Source organism: Nipponia nippon, unplaced genomic scaffold (genome assembly GCF_047370975.1).
Source record: "Nipponia nippon isolate SJK-2023a ecotype South Korea unplaced genomic scaffold, ASM4737097v1 scaffold_5, whole genome shotgun sequence".
NCBI lineage: Eukaryota > Metazoa > Chordata > Aves > Pelecaniformes > Threskiornithidae > Nipponia > Nipponia nippon.
Window position 1 is genome coordinate 82,142,329 of NW_028262369.1, and position 21,603 is coordinate 82,163,931.

The 21,603-nt window shown below is 38.7% G+C and overlaps 1 protein-coding gene across 7 annotated transcripts in view; it reads left to right on the forward strand.

Annotated features, from left to right (window-relative positions):
- The window catches only part of ITGB6 (integrin subunit beta 6), a 56,538-nt gene extending 37,773 nt beyond the window's left edge, over window positions 1–18,765 (forward strand). For 6 of the 7 annotated variants that reach the window (XM_087734022.1, XM_009462109.2, XM_009462108.2 and 3 more), the window contains 4 exons: window positions 3,077–3,174; window positions 7,985–8,104; window positions 10,184–10,350; window positions 12,212–15,901. In XM_087734022.1, the coding sequence (XP_087590148.1) occupies window positions 3,077–3,174; window positions 7,985–8,104; window positions 10,184–10,350; window positions 12,212–12,313 (487 nt within the window). In that variant the 3' untranslated portion in view covers window positions 12,314–15,901. Of the gene's footprint in view, window positions 1–3,076; window positions 3,175–7,984; window positions 8,105–10,183; window positions 10,351–12,211; window positions 15,902–18,628 lie in introns of those variants that run through there. The other variant, XM_087734023.1, reaches the window with a different exon arrangement.
- The last annotated feature ends 2,838 nt before the right edge of the window (window positions 18,766–21,603 follow it).

Below are 21,603 nucleotides of genomic sequence, written 5' to 3' on the forward strand. Positions count from 1 at the left end.
ATTTCCTATACTGCCTCAGCTGTGTGCTTACTGCCGCTACTGTAAATTGGATTTACAGACCAGAACCCAAGAGCTTCTTTGCCCTTTAAGAAGAGTAATCGTAACTCATACATCAACCATTTATCAGCATTACTCTTGTACAAAAGAACTTTATGGAAAACAATTTAATCACCTTCAAGCAGCGCAAGTAAAACATCACACTTCCGCTGCTGTCCCTGGCTGTACAACTAACCAGAATGGTGGCCTTTATATGATAACATCAGACAAAACCAGATGAACCTCCTTCCAGTCCACAGTACAGAATGAAAACACCCCAGCATAGCTGCTACAGCAAAAATGAGGACTCGCAGAAAAATTTGGCATTTGTATGACCATTCTCATGCATATGAATTAATAAGGTCACGCTGTCTGCTCAAGCTTTACACATATGCAAATTCATAGTCCAAATTCAGTTAAGCTTCGCTGAATTAAAGAGGCCCAACTATGATAAAGTAGGTCATAGTCTGGGGATGAAATCAGTGGGTAGCTGTATGTCATGTATAAGTTGATGATAAATTGATTGTAAATGGTGAAGTGTCCTCTGTTCACTGAGCATACAAAATTTATGTAGCTTCCCTGCTGTGATGTGTGGTGTATGCTACGGTGCATGATAGGAAAAGCAACCAAAAATATGCGTGACGTAAAGCTGACCACTCTAAGTACACCCATGCTTGTGCTTGTGTTACGTGGGCTCTTCCAGGGCTAAAGTCATCCAAAATGAGCACGCTTCAGTAGAAATTTAAGCTACAAGTTGAATTAGGCTTCACAGAATGCGTGTTATTAATGACCCTGGTTTTGCTTGCTGAGCGCCCAGTCAGTGTAAGTTGCATTAATGTTTCATGATGATGTCATGTCTACTTATTTAGAGTCGAGGCCCATTTCTCTTCCATACCAGCTCTCTGCCACTGTATTTTCATACCTGTCATTGCAGTCTACACTATATCTGAGATGTGAAGCTATTCTGTGGCATGTGATTTAATCGTCATTTATGTTGGTGCTAAATTGGACCTATGACACCAAGCCAAACAGTTTGTTCAAAGCTTTAAGTAAAGAGAACTGTTGTGGTTTAACCCCAGCCAGCAGCCAAGCACCATACAGCCGGTTGGTCACCCCCCCCACCTCAGTGGGATGAGGGAGAGAATCGGAAGAGCAAAAGTAAGAAAACTCGTGGGTTGAGATAGCAACAGTTTAATAATTGAAATATAATAATTATAATGATAATTATCATGAAAAGGAGAAAACGAGAGAGAGAGCAAAACAAAACCCAGGAAAAACAAGTGATGCAACCACTCGCGACCCGCTGACCGATGCCCAGCCAGTCCCCGAGCAGAGATTGCTGCCCCCCTACCAGCCCCCCCAGTTTATATACTGAGCATGATGCCATACGGTATGGCATAGCCCTGTGGCCAGTCTGGGTCAGCTGTCCTGGCTGTGCCCCCTCCCAGCTTCTTGTGCACCTGGCAGAGCACGGGAAGCTGAAAAGTCCTTGACTTAGTGTAAACACTACTTAGCAACAACAAAAACATCAATGTGTTATCAACATTATTCTCCCACTAAATCCAAACCACAGCACTATACCAGCTACTAGGAAGAAAATTAACTCTATCCCAGCTGAAACCAGGATAAGAATTTCTGCATGCAACAGCTCTAAACACAAAGGACAATGCTGCTGCTTTGCTCTGTCCAATTTGGCAGAGAATAAGAAATATAAAGTTACACAGTGGGCACTACATTAGCCTATTTAAACATGTATATTGTATGCAGTGTTAGATCTTTTCTCTTTGTTGCAGTCACTTCCCTTGCTGAAATGCAAGGCAGGGAAAGCCAAAAAGAGAGAACATTGGGAATGTCTGGGTAGGGTACCCAAGAGAGCTGAAAGACCAGGTCAGAGGGGATTGAGATTAATGGCTAGACAGCTGAGAAAAAGAGTGGTAGTATGAGAAACAAGGCAAATATGACAAAACCAACAACACTGAATTTGTCTCCATGAGACAGAGGCTATCCCATTACCCGCTTGCTTTTACTATTCACCATCTCCAGAGAGAGTGATAAGGTCATCTCCATCCCACACAGATAATCTCGGCAGCCTCAGCGTATTCCCATGGATATATGTAACTCAATGCAACAGGAGATGGCCAGGGTTTTTTTGGATGTTTTGCTGCAGTCCTTCTCTTTCCTTTTCTTTAAGCAGTCAGCCCTTCAGGCTGCTTCTCGGAGTCTCAGCCCCTCAATCTGGCTGAAGCTATTTGTGAAGAATCAGCAAGGTACATTTTGCATCAAAAATTTTCATATATGAATTCTGTTCATTGTTTTCTTTTTCCATGAATGAACTCTGGATTTATTAAAATCCTCACTGAATTACTGGGAAGATTTTCAGAGACTTCTAAAGGAATTGTTTTAGACTCTCTGTTTTTAAATAATATTTCTGGGATTCCACCATTAAATAAAGCAAATAATTTTCCAGTAAATTGCATTAGTATAATTAGCATCTAAGTAAGTAATTCCTGAGACAAGTATTCACATCCATGAGACATCTGTAGGGACACCTGAAGAGTGTTTTAATACATTATCCAATAGACTTTCAACAAAGGAAGACTTATAGTAGGTGCCCCAGCTTGATCTCTCTGAAGTCGATTTCAGATATTGTTCATCTGCTAGGCATTCCTTTGGCTGGTATTTAGTGTGAGCTTAGTTCAGGATATTTATTTTTGAAAATGAATGTTATGTGTGAGTAACCCCAAGTCTTTGATAGACCTACATGAATAATGTTGCCTGGGGTTCTGTCTGGTAGCTAATAAGCTGGGAGAGAAAAGAGGACAAGAGAGAGCTTATCCACAATACCTTTATTCAGGTGGGTTTTCTTTTTGTTTGTTTTGGTTGTGGGTTTTTTTTGGTGGCAATACCTATCATATTTCTGAGAATAGCACAAGACCTTTTGTTTAGCTTCTTTTTAAAATGCAGATGCATATGTACTGGCTTTTATATTGTTCCTTTGTGACAGGCAGAGATTGATGAGCCACTGAATTATTTTCCGCAGGAGCTGTGTGGAATGTCACTTGGCTTCCGATGACAAGTCACCGGGAGAATGCAGTGAAAAATGCAAATTGGTTGATGCAACTGTCAGCACTGCAGAGGGTTTGTACGCTCAATCTTCCTTTTCTGTGTATGCGTGATTAGTGATAGTTTCCACTTCCAGTAATGATGTATTTGAAAGTAGCCTTGTTTTTCTGCTGTGAAATTATATTAGGGATCATAAGGCGATTGCTGTCTGTCTATGGTTCTTCTGTGGTAAGAAGGAAATGCAGATCCCCTCCAGGTTAATTAACTCATTGGATCACGCCTACTTTCTAAGCAGTTTATGTAAGAAAGGACAGAATTTAATAAATACCAGGCCCTGCAAATCAGTGGCTGATGAAAGCCCCTGAGGTTAAGTCATGCCTGCACCATGAGTTCCAGTGTGGCTTCTTTTACCATATAAATGCAAAACCTGACTCCAGTTCTTATGCAGACTCTTGATTACAGTCGACAACTAGACACAGCCCTTTAACCTGTGGCAAAGATGTTCTGCTTCTTGTCAAGTTTTACTGAGACATTCCTAGTATCCTAGAGGCTAAGCACATCTTTCAGTTGCTCGTTGTAATTCAAAACTGCCCTCCATCAATGGGAATTTCTGGAATAGGAATTAACTTTGAATAAAATAGTATTCTCAGAAAAAAAATATAACTTTAAATGAAATACTACATTAAAGTTTTTTCCTTTCCTGTAGAGGAAGGTGCTTGCCTGTACAGTAGGCAGCCTGTATTTATTCTTATGGCAACTCTAACCCTAATCCTATGGCAAAACGCAATTGTTAGGTGAGGCAGGACATAGGTGCATTATATCCACACCACAGATGTAAACATAAGCATTAAATCAGACAAATATAAAAGTTAGGATGACAACGCAGAATGTTGTATGCACCTCTAAGGATTGTGCCTGTAAACTGTTGGAAACCCATCCAGAGCTGCATGCATGCATAAATTTCACTGATACACATCTTTCCAACAAAGCTACACCTTTTGGTTTTGATTACTCTATAATATAGAGCTCAAAAGTTGCAAATATTGCCCTTGTAAGGAAAACTAATTCTAATTTTATATTTTTATTAAAATTATTATTATGCTTTGCCTTTTTAGACATCGGCATTTGTTTATAAATATAAAAATGTCTTTACAGGCTTCAAAAACATATGAGCACTTTTGTTGTATTATTTCAGGTTGCTATTGCCAGATAGCAGATATTTGTGGCTAGGAATATATAAGACATTCTGCTTTCAAACATAATGAATACTAATCGAGAGCAGGAACAGTCACTTATAAGCTCTGTTCCCGCACACAGAGGTCACAGGAATATGAGCACGACAATATCACCTCCTGTTCCTGCTTATTTCCTTTTTTTCATGTCCTGTGCTTCCCCAATTGGAACCGTCAGCTAATTCTTTAGATTTGAAATTTATTTGCAGCAGTTACAGCAACTGCTGTAGTGAAGGCTGGATAACTGTTCCCATCCTAACCTCTCTCAAAAAAAAAAAAAAAAAAAAAAAGCAGCTGTTGCAAACTGTGTTTCATCATAAATGCTTGTGTAATAGCTCAAAGGATTGGTTTTGGCATGGAGGTAGCCTCATTAAGAAGTCCTGAGGGGAAAAAAAAAATCTTGAAAATAATAGTTAAAAAAAAAATCCTAAAATCAAAACCGTATTACCTAAAAAAAAATTTTTTTTACAGGGGTATAACTAGACCACTACATAATATTTAAGACAGATTATTGAGCAACTTCATATGGCAGCATACTGCTTGTTTCTGGTTTATATTTCAGTTTCTTTAATGCTTCGAGGCTTTTTGAAAACTAGAAATTGTTCTCGGTTAAATAAAATATTAGCAGTTAAAGATTTACTTTCTCTTTTGCATGCGTACGTTGCAACACAACGACTGGAACGGTGGAGCAATAAAACAAGCGTAGGCTTTACATTTTCCTGTTTCCTGGGAATGCCTGTTTTAGCCTCTGAGCCGTGTCTTTCGCCTCCTCTGCCTCGGTCCTGCGGGTGCTGGGGGTTCCTCTTCCTGCTCCCCGCAGCAGGGTGACTGGGGCGGCCGCGGCGCGGGCGGCCTCCCCGCCGGGGATCCAGCAGGGCACGGGATGGCACAGCAGCTCTGGAGGTGCGGATGGCTTTGCATTTACTGGGCTCATCTCCACGGCAGGCATCGCTTTTGTATATTTATTTTAATCCATTTTTAATATTTGAATATTAAATCGGGCTAATCCCGCCTTTGCCAGATGGGTGTAAGAGGAGCCCCTGTTGCTCTACTCACTACCCAGGAGGAATCACAATTCCTAAAAAGCGGCTCCTGCCACCACCCCGGCCACAGGGCACCAGGCTGCTCCTGCCGCAAACCCAGCAGGGACAGCTACACTTTGCTTGGAGAAACGAAGTTTTTCCTACCCCATAGCGTTGACATTGCACAAATTCCCAGTGCAGCAACAAAGTGGATGCTGGAGCCTGAATAAACCTCTATATCAGCACTGCGCTGTTGTGTTAACTCAGAATGAGATGAAACTGTTCAAAAAAAGCATTTTGTTGAGCAAAAGACAAATAAGAAAGGGCATAATGACGTTTAAATTTACAGTCAATTTTTTTTGTTGAATCTTTTATCTAAGTATCTGTTAGGAAAGTCTTTCGCACTTCGAGGCTTCAGCTTGCCACTGTTACCCAATTCTTCCAGTGTGACCCCAGTGATTTCAAATACCATTGAAATTAATGGAATTAGCTGCAGGCAGAAGTGGGAAAATTATGATGATTCACTGCAGAATGCAGAAAATTACACAGGTGTAAATTACAGAAGTTTACCTACCTAGGCAAATTTTTGTGCTGATGAACTGGCAATAATCTGTGCAATAGTCTCTCTTAGTGATCCCTCACCCTGAAAATAACATCAGAGAAATAAAAATACTAAGCATAAGCTGGGTTCTGAATAGCTTGAACTGGCATCTTTGCTTTCATTTCTACATCCTTGCACATGATGAGATTTCTGTTCCCCTTGGTCTCAAATAATGACATTAAATTAAAAATTACAATTTAAAAATAACTAATATATTTGCAGTTACTGCCTTCTGGATGCCACTTGGAACATGTCTGCAAGTTTTTCTCTGCCTTCAAGATAGCAAACAACTACCCTTTTCCTTTTTTTTTGTTTTTTTTTAAAGCAAGCTAATATTCTTTGGATCTGCTTGCTTAAAAGAGTTGGGAAACAACAAATATTGCAAAACTTGTGACAGCGTTACTGGAATTGTGACCTGGCAATGACTGCCATAAATTCAGTACTCTCAGTCTGCAGTTTGTGGCCCTTCTAACAAAACCCAAATCTTGTTAAATCAGCAAGTCTTGTCTGCCTGTCACCTTGACAGATAACACATTGCTCTGCCACCAAGGACAGGCAACAGGTTAAATACAAGATTATCACAAATCAAGAGCACGTTTCCATTAAAATCCAACCAGATGTGGTTCTCTTTTTATAACAAGCAGAGAAAAGGACTGTAGGGTAGTCAGCTATTTATACTTTCGTATTTTCTATGGTGTTTAATAGTGTTTTCTATAAGACCAAACCTTATGATAATAAGCAATATGAAAAAAAAAAAAAAGAAAAAAAATTGAGCACTTATTTCTTTATGTACCATAGGTTTCTTTAAAATTCATATTCCTGTCTGATTCCTACTTTATATTTCATTACTCTTCATATTAAAGTTTGAGGGCTTAAGATTTTTAGCACAGTTGCTTATGAAATTTCAGTAAGAGTTTTGAATGGGTAAGAAACAATGGAGAGTGACAATTATTTTTAAAGAAATGTCTGAGAAGTCTACTGTTTTTTCTTACCTCTAAAAATAAAACCTAAGAAGTTTTTCTAAAAATGTATGGAAAAGCATACCTAGATTTCCAATGCTATTCAAATCATGGGTTATATGGAAACATAAGAAGCGTTCAGTCCCAGAGGTATTATTGCACACAGTTATAAGGTCAGATATTTTTGCTCTAAAAATATTATATAATGGTTACGCTCCAAATTACGGCATTTCTGGCTCTGGACCTGTAGTCTCAATTTTCGATCATCTTATTTGCTTTATATCGTCCCTCACAGCCAGCTTCCTCCTGTCCCCCTCTTCCTTTTGAATGAACTTTTCTCAGCAGAAAAGGTTTCCCGGTTAGCAATCATCTGGGGAAAAAAATGGATTAAGTTTTTGTGCAGATCTACATTAAATGGAGAGACAAATAAATGGGGGCAGACTGTCGTCTCAGGTCACTTTTTATCTGCTTCCCCTGGAATCACATTACAAAGATCCCGGAATCGCAGTTTTCTGTTATTAATCTATATTTACTGTTGTGACAGTACTGGACACACTAATCTTTGAGAGGGCTATTGTGGAAGAAATAAATGGCAGCCCTTTTAACAGTATCCATTGCTGTTTGATGTATGTGTATCTACTTCTGAAACCTAATCTAGGCATGGTAGGAGTAGCTGCAAACCCAAGAGAACATACTGTTTACTTTGTCCTGTAATTGGGGACTATTACATTTCCTAGACAGCTGGTGGTTAAGCATCTTGGAAGCACTGCCAATTCATTGACATTCACAGTACACTAGATTAATAAGGTGCACTAGATGGTCAGTGCAGATTGACAACACCTGGATCAGTTCTTCAGAAATACAAGTGAAAAATCAGAAATAAAACAAAACTAGGGTTGGAAGAAAAGTCGTTACATTTAGTAGAAATTCTGAGGGTATTTCTGCTTTCGTCTTTCACTCTGTACCATCCACAGACGAGGCTGTGACAAACATGATGCCACCAGTCTCTCTTCTTATTACATGTTAAATTTCATTTGATCTGATTAATTACTTTTTCCCCTCCCTCTGCAGATTATTCAGAGGATAAATCCATTCCCTGCTCTTTGCAGGGGGGAAATGAATGTATAACCACATTTCTACTGGCTATGGATGAGCAGGGAAGGACAGTCATTCACAGCATAGAACAGAAAGGTAAGCAGTGAATATTGCTTTTTCTATGTGAAATCTGATTTAAACACACAGGCAGGGTGAGCTACCTAGAAGCTGAGCAATTTTAAGCAGCACTGCACCTCCTTGTGTTTGTAGCTCTCCTCTGCCCAGCCAAAAGAGCACCTCCTTATTTCATGCGGTAGTAAAAGAAATACTTGGCCTTTCATGAAAGATGGGCAGAATGATCCCTGGGCTGCAAGAGTAAGTTAATTTTTCTAAAGCCCTGTGCAATTCTAAGATGATGATGCCAAATGTCATTTGAGAAAACTATGATTCACTTTGAAATGACCTATGTTTCATAGATGGACAAATATCCAAAAGACTATCTGATTGGGTATACCTGATGAAATTCTAAAATATATTTATAATTATGTTTAATGTTGCAGTATCATTAAGTTTTGAATATTTTGCTTAACTAACAGATATTCAACAGATCTCTTTATATCCTTTCATTTAATATTACTTCTTATTGTTTCACTACTGATTTTTCATGAAAGCTCCTAATCATGTAGGACAGGAGAGAACACAGACACCACTTTTCAGCTGCCAAACAGTTTAGTTTCCAGGCAATAAAAATGCCTTTTTTTTTTTTTTTTTTGGACACACCCAGTGTCTCAGTGCTAAATGTTAGTTATTGTTTTAGGGAAAGCCATGCAGATTTGTATCCTCATTCTGGTGGCACAAATGGCATTTGTTTTGTTAACTCTTTGTGTAGCCTTTCTCTAGCATACATGTGAGAATGAAAGTGATTTCACTGTGCAAAAAATCCAGCTTCTACCATAAGAACAGTAGTCTGGTTTCGTATAGGTTATTATTACAGCAAAGATGGTTGTAACAAAGCTACTCCTAAAGAAGCACATCCCTTTATAAACTACACCCCTAAGACTCAAGAATTTAAGGGAAAGATTTTCTCTTTATTAAATACATTTACTACGCATTTTAAGTAGATCTGGAAAAAAAAAAAGTGAAAGAGACATCTTAGGGAAGGCACAGTTCATTAAACGCTGTGCAATGGCCCTCCCACAACTCCACAACAACCAGCTTCACTGTCATCTGCTGTTCTGCTCCTGGGCCTTGAAACTATTGTGCTGTGGCAGCTGCGATGCATGCGAACGTGAACTGAGACCTCAGAAATGCTCTAGAAATTGATTTCATTTATGGAACTGAAGTCAAGACGGCACCAGTAGCCAGAGCATCAACCCACTGCTCAAATCAGACCCCCCAGAATTAGTTAAGTGATGACATCAAGCAAAAAAGTAATGTGAAATACAATCACGTAAGCCAAAGTAAGACCAAAATGAATTTTTCAATGTCCTTAAACAATGGTTCAGCAGAAAATTTTGTAAAATAGTAAGGTTCACTGACTTTCATAAGCAATACTTTTTAGTATTAAAATAATCAATCTTCTTTGTGTTTTGGCGAAGCAAAAGCTTCAGTTTTAGTTTTGACTCTCTGAAATATTGTATGATAAAATTTATTGCAGAACTCAAAATGCAAAATTCCTTCAAATTGTTCAGTCCAGTGTTTTCAGCAAGTCTAGTGGATTTTTTTCCTCATTGTTTTCATGAGCGAAATGCAGTTTCCTCTGTTTTCTCAATATCGTTGGTGACTTTACCCTGATATGGATCTCACTAGAATCTTCTCCTCTGCAACACACTGAATATCAGTTAATTGAAGTAGAGCTTCAGCCGTAACATTGTAAAATTCATAATCTTGTCAACTCAGCCCTGTTTTTTAGAATTACATTGACACAGATCTGAAAATAATTTTCTAACTTTTCTGTTCAGAATCTGGGTCTGTATCCAGCAGCTGCTAATTGACATGGTAAAAGAGCAGTGGAAGAAGTTAGCAATTATTTTTTTTAACATTTTAATGCAATATTTTTCAGCCAGTTTCACAAACCCTTTAGAAAGCTAGCAGGAGGAAAATAACATGGACGTGAAGGAAAAGGCATGCCCAGCTCGCAGCAAATGAGAAGCCCAGCATGCCTCTTGGCTGTTTTTAATTGCCTAAAATTTATTGATTGGATATCCACAGTCATAATTTGTTTTGTTTCCACAGATTGCCCACAGCTTCCCAATATCCCGATGATAATGGTGGGTGTCACTCTTGCTATCCTTCTCATTGGCATTGTTTTACTTTGTATATGGAAATTACTGGTGTCAGTTCAAGACCGAAAAGAGGTGGCCAAGTTTGAAGCAGAAAAATCGAAAGTTAAATGGCAAATGGTACGTTAAATGCATTGATTTTATATGAGGTTCTTTAATTTGGTTGCATGATGCACAACTGCCTTTAAGATTCCTTGTCTTGGCTTTGTTCTTTTAAATTTATAGATTTTACTGGTAGGTTTTCACTACATTTAGTATTCTATGTAGTAAAATTACCATTTCTTTAGGGATGAAAAATAGCTAGAGTTCGATGTCCTGATTTAACTTCTTCCACATCTAAAAGATAGAGAACATTTTTTTATTAGTTCCTTGCCTTTGATTAATCTTAGCAAAGTTGTTCGCTGCTTATGTAATTATCATCACAGGTGTACCCCTCTTCCCAGAAACAGCCCGTTTTAGGAAAGAGAGATTATTGATGGCCTCTGTCATGATGAGAGCCCACTCACACAGAGGAGCAATGAACGTAAGCTGTCCAAAATGTAGGTAAAAGGACAGAGAAATTCAGTCCTTATCTTCTATTTATAGCTTACGGACGTCTAATGCAAGCTTATACCACATGTTCCCTTTTCTTCTTTCCTTTCTGCCCATGAATTTTTTGCTATTCTGCAAAACCTTTAAGACTTCTGAGGCTCTTTGCAAAAAAAGCATGTTGAGTAAGCGTTTCTGGTGGGTGTCAGGAGGACAGGGATATGCTGCCGTTCACCCGGCTCCATTCTTGTACAAAGCCCTGTGATTGCAACTTTTCTGCAAGGATGGACACTGCCGGCCTGTCAGGTTTTGAGATGGGAAAAATCAGTTACTTACAGGCAAAGCCACTTGAGCGTGTTTCTTCATCCTTTGAGGGAGATACATATGGTAAGATGGAAGGGAAGGATACACTTGATGGAAGCATTTTCATTTTCTTTTCTGTCACAAGAGGATATGATAGGAAGGGAATGATGAGAGGCCAGGATAAAAAGCCCAGGTGGGACTTGCCCCTCTCCCAGTGCATGGTAATCTGTGGGGCTCAAGCAAGAGGACTGTGACAAGTCACACCTCACCGCTGAGACACTGTCTGTGGTTTTAGAACGGTCCGACCACAACATCTGATGTGCAAATTATATCGGACATATTTGATAAAGTATTGTTTGATTGCATGACTCTAATCTGGGAGGCAGATGCGAAGGGAAGCATGTTCCTGACCCTAGACTGGTTTGTGCTGCCTCATATAGACTGCTCTCAATTTCAGTGGCTTGGAATATAAGCGAGCTGCTGAAGGCTATTCTAAAATGATCAAAGGTCAGACATTACTTCTGTACAAAGAAGAGACCAGAACTAGGGAAAAGAAACAGTGGGAGGAGAGTATGATATTGAACTTTAAAATTATGACTGGGGAAACAGAAGATGGGACATTTGTTCACTGACTTTCCCATACGAGCACGGTGAGATAGCAGGCTCCAAAGAAGCCAAAAAGCATTATTACACAACACTTGGTTAAGGCATAGGATTTATTTCCAAAGATATTCTAGATGATAAACATTTCCATGGATTCAAAATATCTATAGACAAATCCATAGAAGGAGGACATCTTCTCTGACCCAGGAGGTTTGTGAAACGTGTGCCAGCTTTTCCACAGACAGCCTGCATCGCCCGCTGTCGGGAAGGAATTGCTGGGCCAGGCAGATGTCTGGCCTGAGTTTCTCACAAAGCAAAGCACAAATCATCTTCTCCCACACATCGGGAAGCAGAGTGGTACTAGCTGGTGCATGTACGACCTGCATCGTAACACGGGGTCAGGAATCATGGATTAAAATGATCCCTTTGCTGAAGAGGCACGCTTAGGGCAGTGGTGTGCAGCTACATCTGCTTGCAGCTGAAGCAACGGCAAGATGAGTGAAACACTGCATGACTCCATTTCTTCTGTTTTTGTTGTTTGTTTTAGGAAACAAATCCACTGTACAGAGGTTCAACAACCACTTTTAAAAATGTAACTTACAAGAACGAAGAAAAGCAAAAAGGGGCCATGGCTGCAGATTTCTATTAGCGCCTCCGACACTACAAACTTAGTTTTACTGGCAGGAAATCTAAAAATACTTGTTTCTTCTCAGCTGATTATGTGATATTTGTTTGCACGTTGCAGTGGTATAATCATTCTGTTAGAGAAAATATATCTTGTGTTGGGAAAACTATAGGTAACGTATTAGTGGTAAAGGTTAGCAGAAATATTAAAAAAACCAAACCAAACAAACAACCTTCAATATTCGAGCGCCCTGATCTTAAAATAATAGCATCACAAACATTTTTAATTTTCTAATTAATATTGAGGATTAGAAATTATCATATGTAAGCCTGTTTTTGTGAAATTAGGTATATACAATGAGCTGTATACTACTTTGTTCATACACACAATCCCATATATTTGTGTTTAGGAATGTATTTGTACCAGTCTATTTGGTAGGCTGGTTTACATTTTAAAAGATTTTTTTTTTCCATGAATGCTGCTTAAACTACTGAGGTTAGAGGTTCCTCATATCACCTGTGTGACTGAATAATTTTTCATCAGAAACAAATAGTGTTATTGCCTATCTTCTGTGTATCTAAGGTATGCAGAAACATCTCCTCTCTTGTTCTTCTTTCTTGTCCTGTGTCCCTCTTTGCTTGTCCTTGTTGCTGTTTGATGTTCTTTAAGAACCCAGTCCCTGGGCTTATCTCAGGGAAAGCTAAATGAAGCCCTTACTCACTTGCAGAGTCGTTTTCTGTTCCAGGTACAGACTACTTTTTTTTTTTTTTTTTTTTTTATCTTTCCTTTAAATTCTAGTGGAGAGGACCCAGAGCAAAAGAGAAATATTTGTACATTAGAGACTCCAGTAGAGAAACTTTAAACCAGAGGATTACCAGAACTCCATTTCACCATTTACATCCTGTTTAGGCACTCAGAATAACCTTGCATGCTGGACCATTACATGAACTGTTGCAGGAGCCCTTTACATGCAGGAAAAGTTCACACACGAAGACTCAGTATCACACACAAAGACAGTACTCTTTTGTTGATGCATCCAAAATTGTGAGGTTCTTTCAATGCCCAGCAGGCAAACCATTTATTCATGTGTGAAATAATGTATTCAGCAATTTTGGGCCGTTTTGTTTTGTTTTGTTTTCAAACTAAGCAACAAATAGATCTATGGATTCCACTACATATTAATTTCCATGACGTTAATGAGGATTTTTAAATCTCAGTTTTAGCTAGTTACTAATGACTTGCCATAAATTCTTAAATTGTAATGCTGTTATCATGCCCAGCGCTAGGGAAAAAAAAAGCCCCAACAAAATCAGCTAACATCCTGGCATAAAAAATTACAGCATTTGGGCTATGTTAAGCTAACAATAATTTATTTTACATCTTAATATCACTTTTCCTTGCATTTTTTAGTACTCTGGAACATACGGTCAAAATGTACATATGAACATAGTTACAGAAGAAGACTTAGAAATCAAAGGTACATCAACACAGTCACAGACAATTATGTACATTCCCTATGGTAAATCATATATTTGATCTAAAAAAATCGATGTCCATTTTGTAATAAATATTTACAAAATCTGTGCAACTTCAGTCTCTATATCCTCTAAAGCTCCTGGACGTGAGACTGATATATTAGCTAGCTCTGACCCATGCCTGTTTTAGGGCCTGATCCAAAGCCTACTGGAGTCAACAGCTACAGATGAGGATCTAGTTTCAGTGAAACTATTAGTTTTAGTTTACAAAGATTGTTTTGTTTAAACAAACTGGTTAATACTGTCTATTAGTGGATTAGAACCTATAGTAGTATACATTTCTGTGCAAAGAGAAATAAACAGTATCAGATGTCTTTGGAAAGAAGGTGATGCTATAACCACATATGAAATACAAAACGATTGCAGTGTGAAGGAAATGATGGCTGTCGTTAAACTGAAACAGTTTAATTACAGGTTCACATCTGTACTCTTCAGTATTCCTGCATATCTTGTAGAGGAAACTGTGCACAGACAAAGGCTTGCATCTGCAGCCCTTCCAACCACTAGACTCCCACAGATGTCAGTGCAAGTTACACATGGGACCAAATCCCATTTTCCTGGCACATGGATAAACTCATGGGTGGCAAAGTTGGCCCCTGGATTCTGTCTCAGATTCTACTTGGGTCAGGATTGCCTAAGGGACTAGGGAAATCTGGATTTGGCCCATGTAAATTATCTGTTACTCTTCTCTTTCTCATGTAGAAGTCATCAAATGACAAACTTTCTCTGAAAGAAATGAAAATATTTCTATTACTTTTAAAGTAATAAAAATCTATACCGTTTAGTAAATACCTTTTAAGTTCTGTTTCCAAGAAGGCTGATTCTGGTGCTCAATATTAGGGTTGAAAGCCTTTCTTCTGTAGGTCACCCATTTCAATATTGAAATACATTTCAGTATTCAAACATTATTAACAAAGTGGTGTTCACATTTCATATCAAACACTTGGTGGTATACATTCCCTGTTCCTACAGGAGATTTCATTTCACAAAGCTACTCACTCTCTTCCCAACATTTGCATCTTCTGATTATCAGCAAAGATCCAATTTGGTATGCAGACAATGTTTACAGTCCAGTTAATCCTCCTAGCCACCCCTCTCCAAATTATCAAAGATGTACAGAAATCAGGCAGTATGTTTTTTCCATTTTCCTGCTGTGACTGATTGTACTATAAATGTTCTGTGCACCTTCAAAATCGTCAGGATGGAAATCACTCAAATAACTAAGAATTCACCAGAAGAGAGAAAACAGAAAGGCTTGGTGAGGAAGGTCTCTATTATTGAGGGCTATCCAAGCACTAGGCTCATTCATATGAGCCATTCTTCTATCAGCATTAATTTAGATCATAAATTTTGACTAAACTCCCAGATTTCAAGAACTTTCAAGATCTTACTTGGCATTCGCCCTAGAAACAAGAGTCGTGTACATCTTTTTTATTAACTATATCATTTTTATCTTGTAGCATTTGTATCAAAGTTCATTGTTTTCTTTTTTTTTTTTTTTTTCTCCACCAAATTATGAGTGGGTTTGCGTGTGGTGAGTGGGATGAAAAAGTCTTTCTGCTGTTTTCATGAATATAGTTTTGACCTGAGGCTGGACCTTGAGAGTGGCCAAAACATTTTTAATAGCAATGCTTCTATTCACTGAAGAGTTAAACTAAATAAAAGAATAATCATTAGCAAATTTATGGTATTTGTGTATCTTTTACACCCTATAGAATGGTAATTTCAGTAATGTATGTCAAATGGATAGTTTTTCATTTGATTTATAAAAGTTTCATGTTAACCTGTATTGTGTATGTTCAGACTGCATTCAGCTTTGTTTTGTAATATAACTAGTGGGTGATGAGTCTGGGATACAAGGCTCAGATGTCAAGTGCAATACTCTCCATGTGTTGTCTACCGTTATACACATGTCCAAGCTTGTTTTGCAGTGGGCATAAGGGAATTATTGCCCCACAAAACTTATCACACACAATCTGAAAGTAAAAAAAGATCATTTTTATCTTAGTCTATTTGCCACAACTTGTTTCTGTAGAAAAGGAATTACTTAACTTTGAATAAAGATTGTAAAATTGAATGCATTTTTAATATACTTTTATTGTTCTTCATTTTCCATTTCAGCATGTGTCTTTATCTTTTTTTTTCACATTATTTGATTAATCTTCGCAAATTTCTCATGCTTTGGCATAATCTAGCGCTTATTTTATAATTCCTGTCCCCCCTTTTTTAAGACAGCACGTGAGATTTAGTAAGTCTGGATGTTCTTCTATTTGTGATCCTTTTACTTTTCAAGGAAATGAGTTAGTGGATGAATGCTGTAAGCAACACATTTCTGCAACTCTGATTACATATGGCATTCTTTTATACAGTGATCCCTAAATTGCACAACTTGCTTAAAGCTAAAGATCCATTCATTTTGGAAGTGGAACAGCAGTAACATCTGTCTGGAACTACACGGCAAAGAGCTTATTTTCTGTTTAATCTGCAAGTTGCCTCACCCTTTTTTCCTCTAACAAAAAGTCGTGTATTTTGATGTCTGCTAATTTCCTGCTCTGAGGAAGAGAACATTCCTCTGCAGCCTTGACAGAACCGTATTTTAAGTCTGTCGTATTCTCCAGGCACACAATACGATCACGTTCTCTTGCATTTCACAGTGGATTGTGAAAACTGAAGCTGATACAATTGCATAATGTACACTCGTGGCATGTAATTTAGAATGTATTCTACCCCCAAAAGTCTATACATTTGTTTGTTTGTTTGTTTTTTAGGAATGGTTCATGCTTAGAAACTTTTCTTCCGTGTTTTCACTGGCATACGTATCAGCTAATATTGACAGATAGCAACAAAAGCACAATAATGACAGGTAGTGTAGATAAATACAAAGGCTTTGGCTTTTCAAAGATCTTGGTAGATGAAAACTTTGTTTCTTGAAGCTGGCTCAGTCTCTCTCTTCTACCAGTCATCATGCAAAAGCAGAGAGAACCAAAACGTGATTTCATTGCAACCTCTCCCTTCCTCATGCTATTTACACTACAGTTTAGATTTATTTTTAATCAAGTCAGATAACTTAAAATTGTTTCAAGACATTTCTGCATTCAGATAGAGGAAGTTCTTAAGGCATGATGTATTTTTTCAAATGCCTTTTTCCACAGGGTAACTTTCCTCAACAGTGGGTTTTTTCATTACTGTTTCCACATTTAGAATAGGTAGGAGTGTAAATAAAACCAAGGTCTTTATGTATGAAGAAACAGGAAATTTCTATTTAGTGTTCAGCAGTTGGATGTTACCTGTGTTTGGAAAAGCGTGTTACACCAACTTCAGGCTTCAAAGTTAATAACTCCAGTTCAAAAGCAAATTGTATCTCCTGTTGATCTCCTTAGGTGAGAGGTTAAAACTTGCTTTCTCTAAAACTCTCAACTGACTTAAACATCAGACCGGTAATTATAGTATAATCACCATGTAACAAACTCTCAGTTGCTTCTATTTTAGGTTACGGTAGATTTGAAAAAGGACAGATATAAAAAACCAAAAGTAAACAACAAAAACCCCACCCCAATCCAAACAGGAAAAAAACAAACAAACAAAAATTCCCCAATAATTTCAAAGGCGATGGAGAAATTAAGCCTGAAAATATATTGAACCAGGAAAACAACAGTTCAGGCTAAGAGTCCTATAAATCCTTAAAATCAATGAATTGTTACAAAACTATTTGGCATGCTTCCCGCCCCCCCCCAGTGTCTGCAGGGAGAGAAAGTCCTCTGTGGTAACGCGTCATGAGCCAACACACAAGGTGACAATTAAATGAACCACGGTCAAGAAAGAGAATTTGAATTTTGACCGATACAGTGGTCTGTACCTCTCGTACTCATCCTGGAGTACTTGCAGCTACTGCTTCCAGCTGTCTGGGACAGCAGCTGCAAGAAACCAGTTCAACATCTCCCTCCCATAGACTACAAGTTTTGGATTCCCCTTCTAATGCTCTCTGAATCTGGCAGATACAGAGCTTTATCACTGAACATAGTATTTACTGTGGATGATTAGTCAGCACCCCAAAAGAGCTTGTGGAGCTTGTCCCTTAGGGTTTGTCCACTAGTGGCACTCAGGAAATTAATTCCAAAATAAATCTAGGAATTTGTTGTGGGCTGGATAATCCACATGGAAACTGTGTAGACAATGTTCACTTTGAATTAGACTGATCTTAATCTAGTTAATCTTTATTCCAAAGTAAGGACAAGAGTGTCTGAACATGTTTAATTCAGTTTATGTGATTTTCTGTGCAGTTACTTAATTAATTTAGATTAAATTTTGAGTTCTTCCATGTTGAGATTCTAAAGAGATAAAGGAGGAGAAAGATTATAGCTAGGAACTTCCCTGCCTTTCTCCATATCAAAGGCCAAGATACCTGGCCTGACTGGTCTAATAGCATTGGTGGCAAGTCATTCCCACTGGTTGGAAAGTCGTTAGAGCCTTTCAGTGATTCATAGTCAGAGCACCTACTCTATTGCAATTAAAGCATTTAAGTTTTTTGACTGCACATTTGCATCTGATGATAAACTCAGCCTCATGTTAGCAAACAGAATTTCCCTGCAGAGAAATGAGGTTATTCTCACAAACATGTCCCATTCTTTTACAGGAAAACAATCCACCAGCAAATGTTATTCTCCTCCTACCTGAAATGAGTAGTGACTAAAGATCACTGGGTTTTATCCATCTCATTTCTTTCCTCGTGCTTGTTAGCAAATTTCAATTTGGGCATGGAAGGATGCAAAGGAAAAATATTTTCTCTTTTTTGATTGTCTTACAGCATAAAATTCAGAGAAGAGAACAGAAATTTTAACAAGTGGTTCCCTGGTGCCTACCCTTATGTGTGTGTGGATGTAATATAAAATATAGTTATGTAAGTAATGAAGACAGATTCTACCACTGTGAGAAGCCAATGGGAGCTCTGGCTTCCAGACTTTCTTAAATCCTGGTTCTTAAATCCTCAAATATGAGACCGACTGTATATCGGATTTACCACAAAAAATATTGAAGCGAACAAACCCCATAAATGTCTATGCATTTTTATTGAATACAAAGTAAGATATCTATACGCAAAAATTATTCCACCTGACAAGAAATCGGTTAAAGAGGCAAAGTAAAATTACTTTGGGTTTCTCTGTGTGCAGATTCTCTAAGGAGCACAGTAAATATTTCCATTAGCTGTAGGATTTCTGAATCTAAATGTGCATGTACGGCTGGAAAAAAAAAGATCACCTCTGCAGAGCAGGAGTGTATAAGGCGCAAAGGCACACCCTCTCCCAACCTGTGAAGTCATGTCAGCACCGCCTACGCATTATGCCCTAGAATGCCTGCAGGCGTACATCCTTCTTCTGAGTGTTACACCCTATTTTTTTTTTTCCGACTAGGTTGATGGTACGTTGGTTAGCGGTTGTCTCTCCTTCGTAAGTTGTTGTTCTTAGTATCTTAGTAAACGACAAAGCTCAAGCGTATGCCCTACCCTCACTTCTGTCCACTCCAGTTTATACCAAAGCCAAGCCCACCTCACGAACATGCTCCTGTTTCAGACACCATTAAATCAGCAGGCTGCACAGAGAGGCAATGGGACCTGGCAAGGTGTTTTGGTGGTGGCCACTGGAGACCAACAAATGCCGGTTTGCTCTCCTGCTGTGCTGCCTTGCAGCTCTGCTGCCAAACTGCCAGCACTGGCTGGTGGGGCAGCATGGGCATGCAGGCGTGGAGGGAACACACCGACTGAAGGACTTGTGCTTGAAAGAACCAGTTTTCCTGGAGCTGATAAAAACAGTGGCCTCGGTGCTTCACTGTCAGAATCAATGTCCACTCCCACTTTTTTTTTTTTAGTGGAACCTGGTTATTCCCTATTACCCTGATTTATGAAGCTTCATTCTGATAAAATGAAGAGGGATTGTGCTTAAGGAATTGGTTAGCATGGGGTGGAAGACAAATCTGGCCAAAAAACTCGGGAACGGTTTTTGCCTACAAACCTGTTTGCATATGATAAAGAAACACGGAGAAAACTATCAGTCTCTCAGGTGCGTTTAAACCATGAAACAAATGTTGTGAAAGTTTTATGGGATTTATATTTATTCTAAAATGTCTGCTAAGCAATTAAATGATGCCTTTATTGGTTTGTTTAAGTATAACATTTGTTGATCACAGTATGTGTAATTTCTGGTATTGAGTACACTGAGTCATAGGTTTGTTTAGTAAACAAGTCTACAGTCTAATATTAATAGCTTTTCTTGGGAAGACACTAACTACTCTTTTGTAGCAAATTCTTGCAAAAATTGTCTGTCCTATTCTACTGTTGATTTCACTCTAATAGTGCTAGCAATGGAAGTCTCCCTTGATGGCAGCCATGTATGTTTTAAGCATGCTGACCCCAGGTTAGCAAAGTACTTATGTCTCAGTTACCTTATAGATGTAGGTGGGCTTATACAAAGGCTTGAAGTCATTATAAGCACATAAATGCTTAAAATTTAAGCAACAAATTAGCTTCTTTGCCAGAGTTGAAGATTTAAGTTAAACACTGAGGTCAGCTACATGATAAATTCCTGAAATGCTTTAACCAGTGGATCAGCTGTCTGTTATGGCTCCGAGCTCTGTAAACCTGCACTATTTAACAGGGACAGGAATACTCTGCAAAATATCTCTAGGCATAGGCTGTCTAGGCCAACAAATTCAGACGTGGGGCAGCTGGGAGCAGAAGTGGTTAAAAGCTGCATGAAGACTGCAGACAAAAAGAGGGTTCTACTGAATATTTGCTCGTTGCATGTTGCATGTTGCATTTGCTCGTTGCATGCACCCCTTTCTACGGTGCCAGTGTTTTGCTGGCAAAACTACCATCAAACTACTGATGACAGTTTTGCTCTACCGATCCAAAGTCCTGACCTAACACTGGCTTTTCTCAGAAGTTCAGTAAAAGGCGACCCGGGGAAAATCCGAGACTATTCCTTGCACAACATGGTAGTGTCCCTCCCCTCGAGGAGTGCAAGAAAGGTTGTTCAAAGGGTTAGAGCGAGCCACAGCTACCTCCCTGCTTTCTTGGTGCTCCCTGCAGAGATGCTGACAGCACATTTGGGATGATGCAAAGAACTCTTTTCACCCTCTATTTTACCCATGTCCCTCTGGCCCCACTGCTGAGAGGCATTTGGAACTGCAGTGTGTATAATTTACAAGCATACATGTATTTTTGTTTTAGCTGCAGATAGTCAAAGCTATGTGAAACACACGGTATTAGTGTGTATGTATTAGTAAAGTGAGGATTTGCTTAAAGCCTTGAATATAGGAAAAATACAGGTAAGGCAGGCAGATTTTGTATGCAGTACTGCATTGCATTAAGTGTGGAAAGGGAACCCTGTGAGAAAAGGACAAGAATGGCAAAAAAATGACTGTGTTACATGGAAGGATGAATGACGTACCAAGTATGGATGTGCCAATCAAAGGGAAAGGATAAGGTGAAGACAGGCTTTGAGAAACCAATGAGGATGGGCCAGAGGCAGTTCTGGCCCCATTACCCAGTTTTGTTTTCTTGCAAGTATTACAGTATTTGATTTTTAACTTTAATGCTGCATCGGATGGATTACATAAGTGTCTGTCTGCTATTGAATGTGATGCTACTGCCAATCAACAGCCAGTCTGACATGCCAGATTTATAGTAACAGTAAACTTTCTACCCAATATTAAAGCATCTATATTCTAACAAACCATTCTGGATTTGTGTCAAATGAGCATTTACTGAGAGAGGAGGAACAGAGG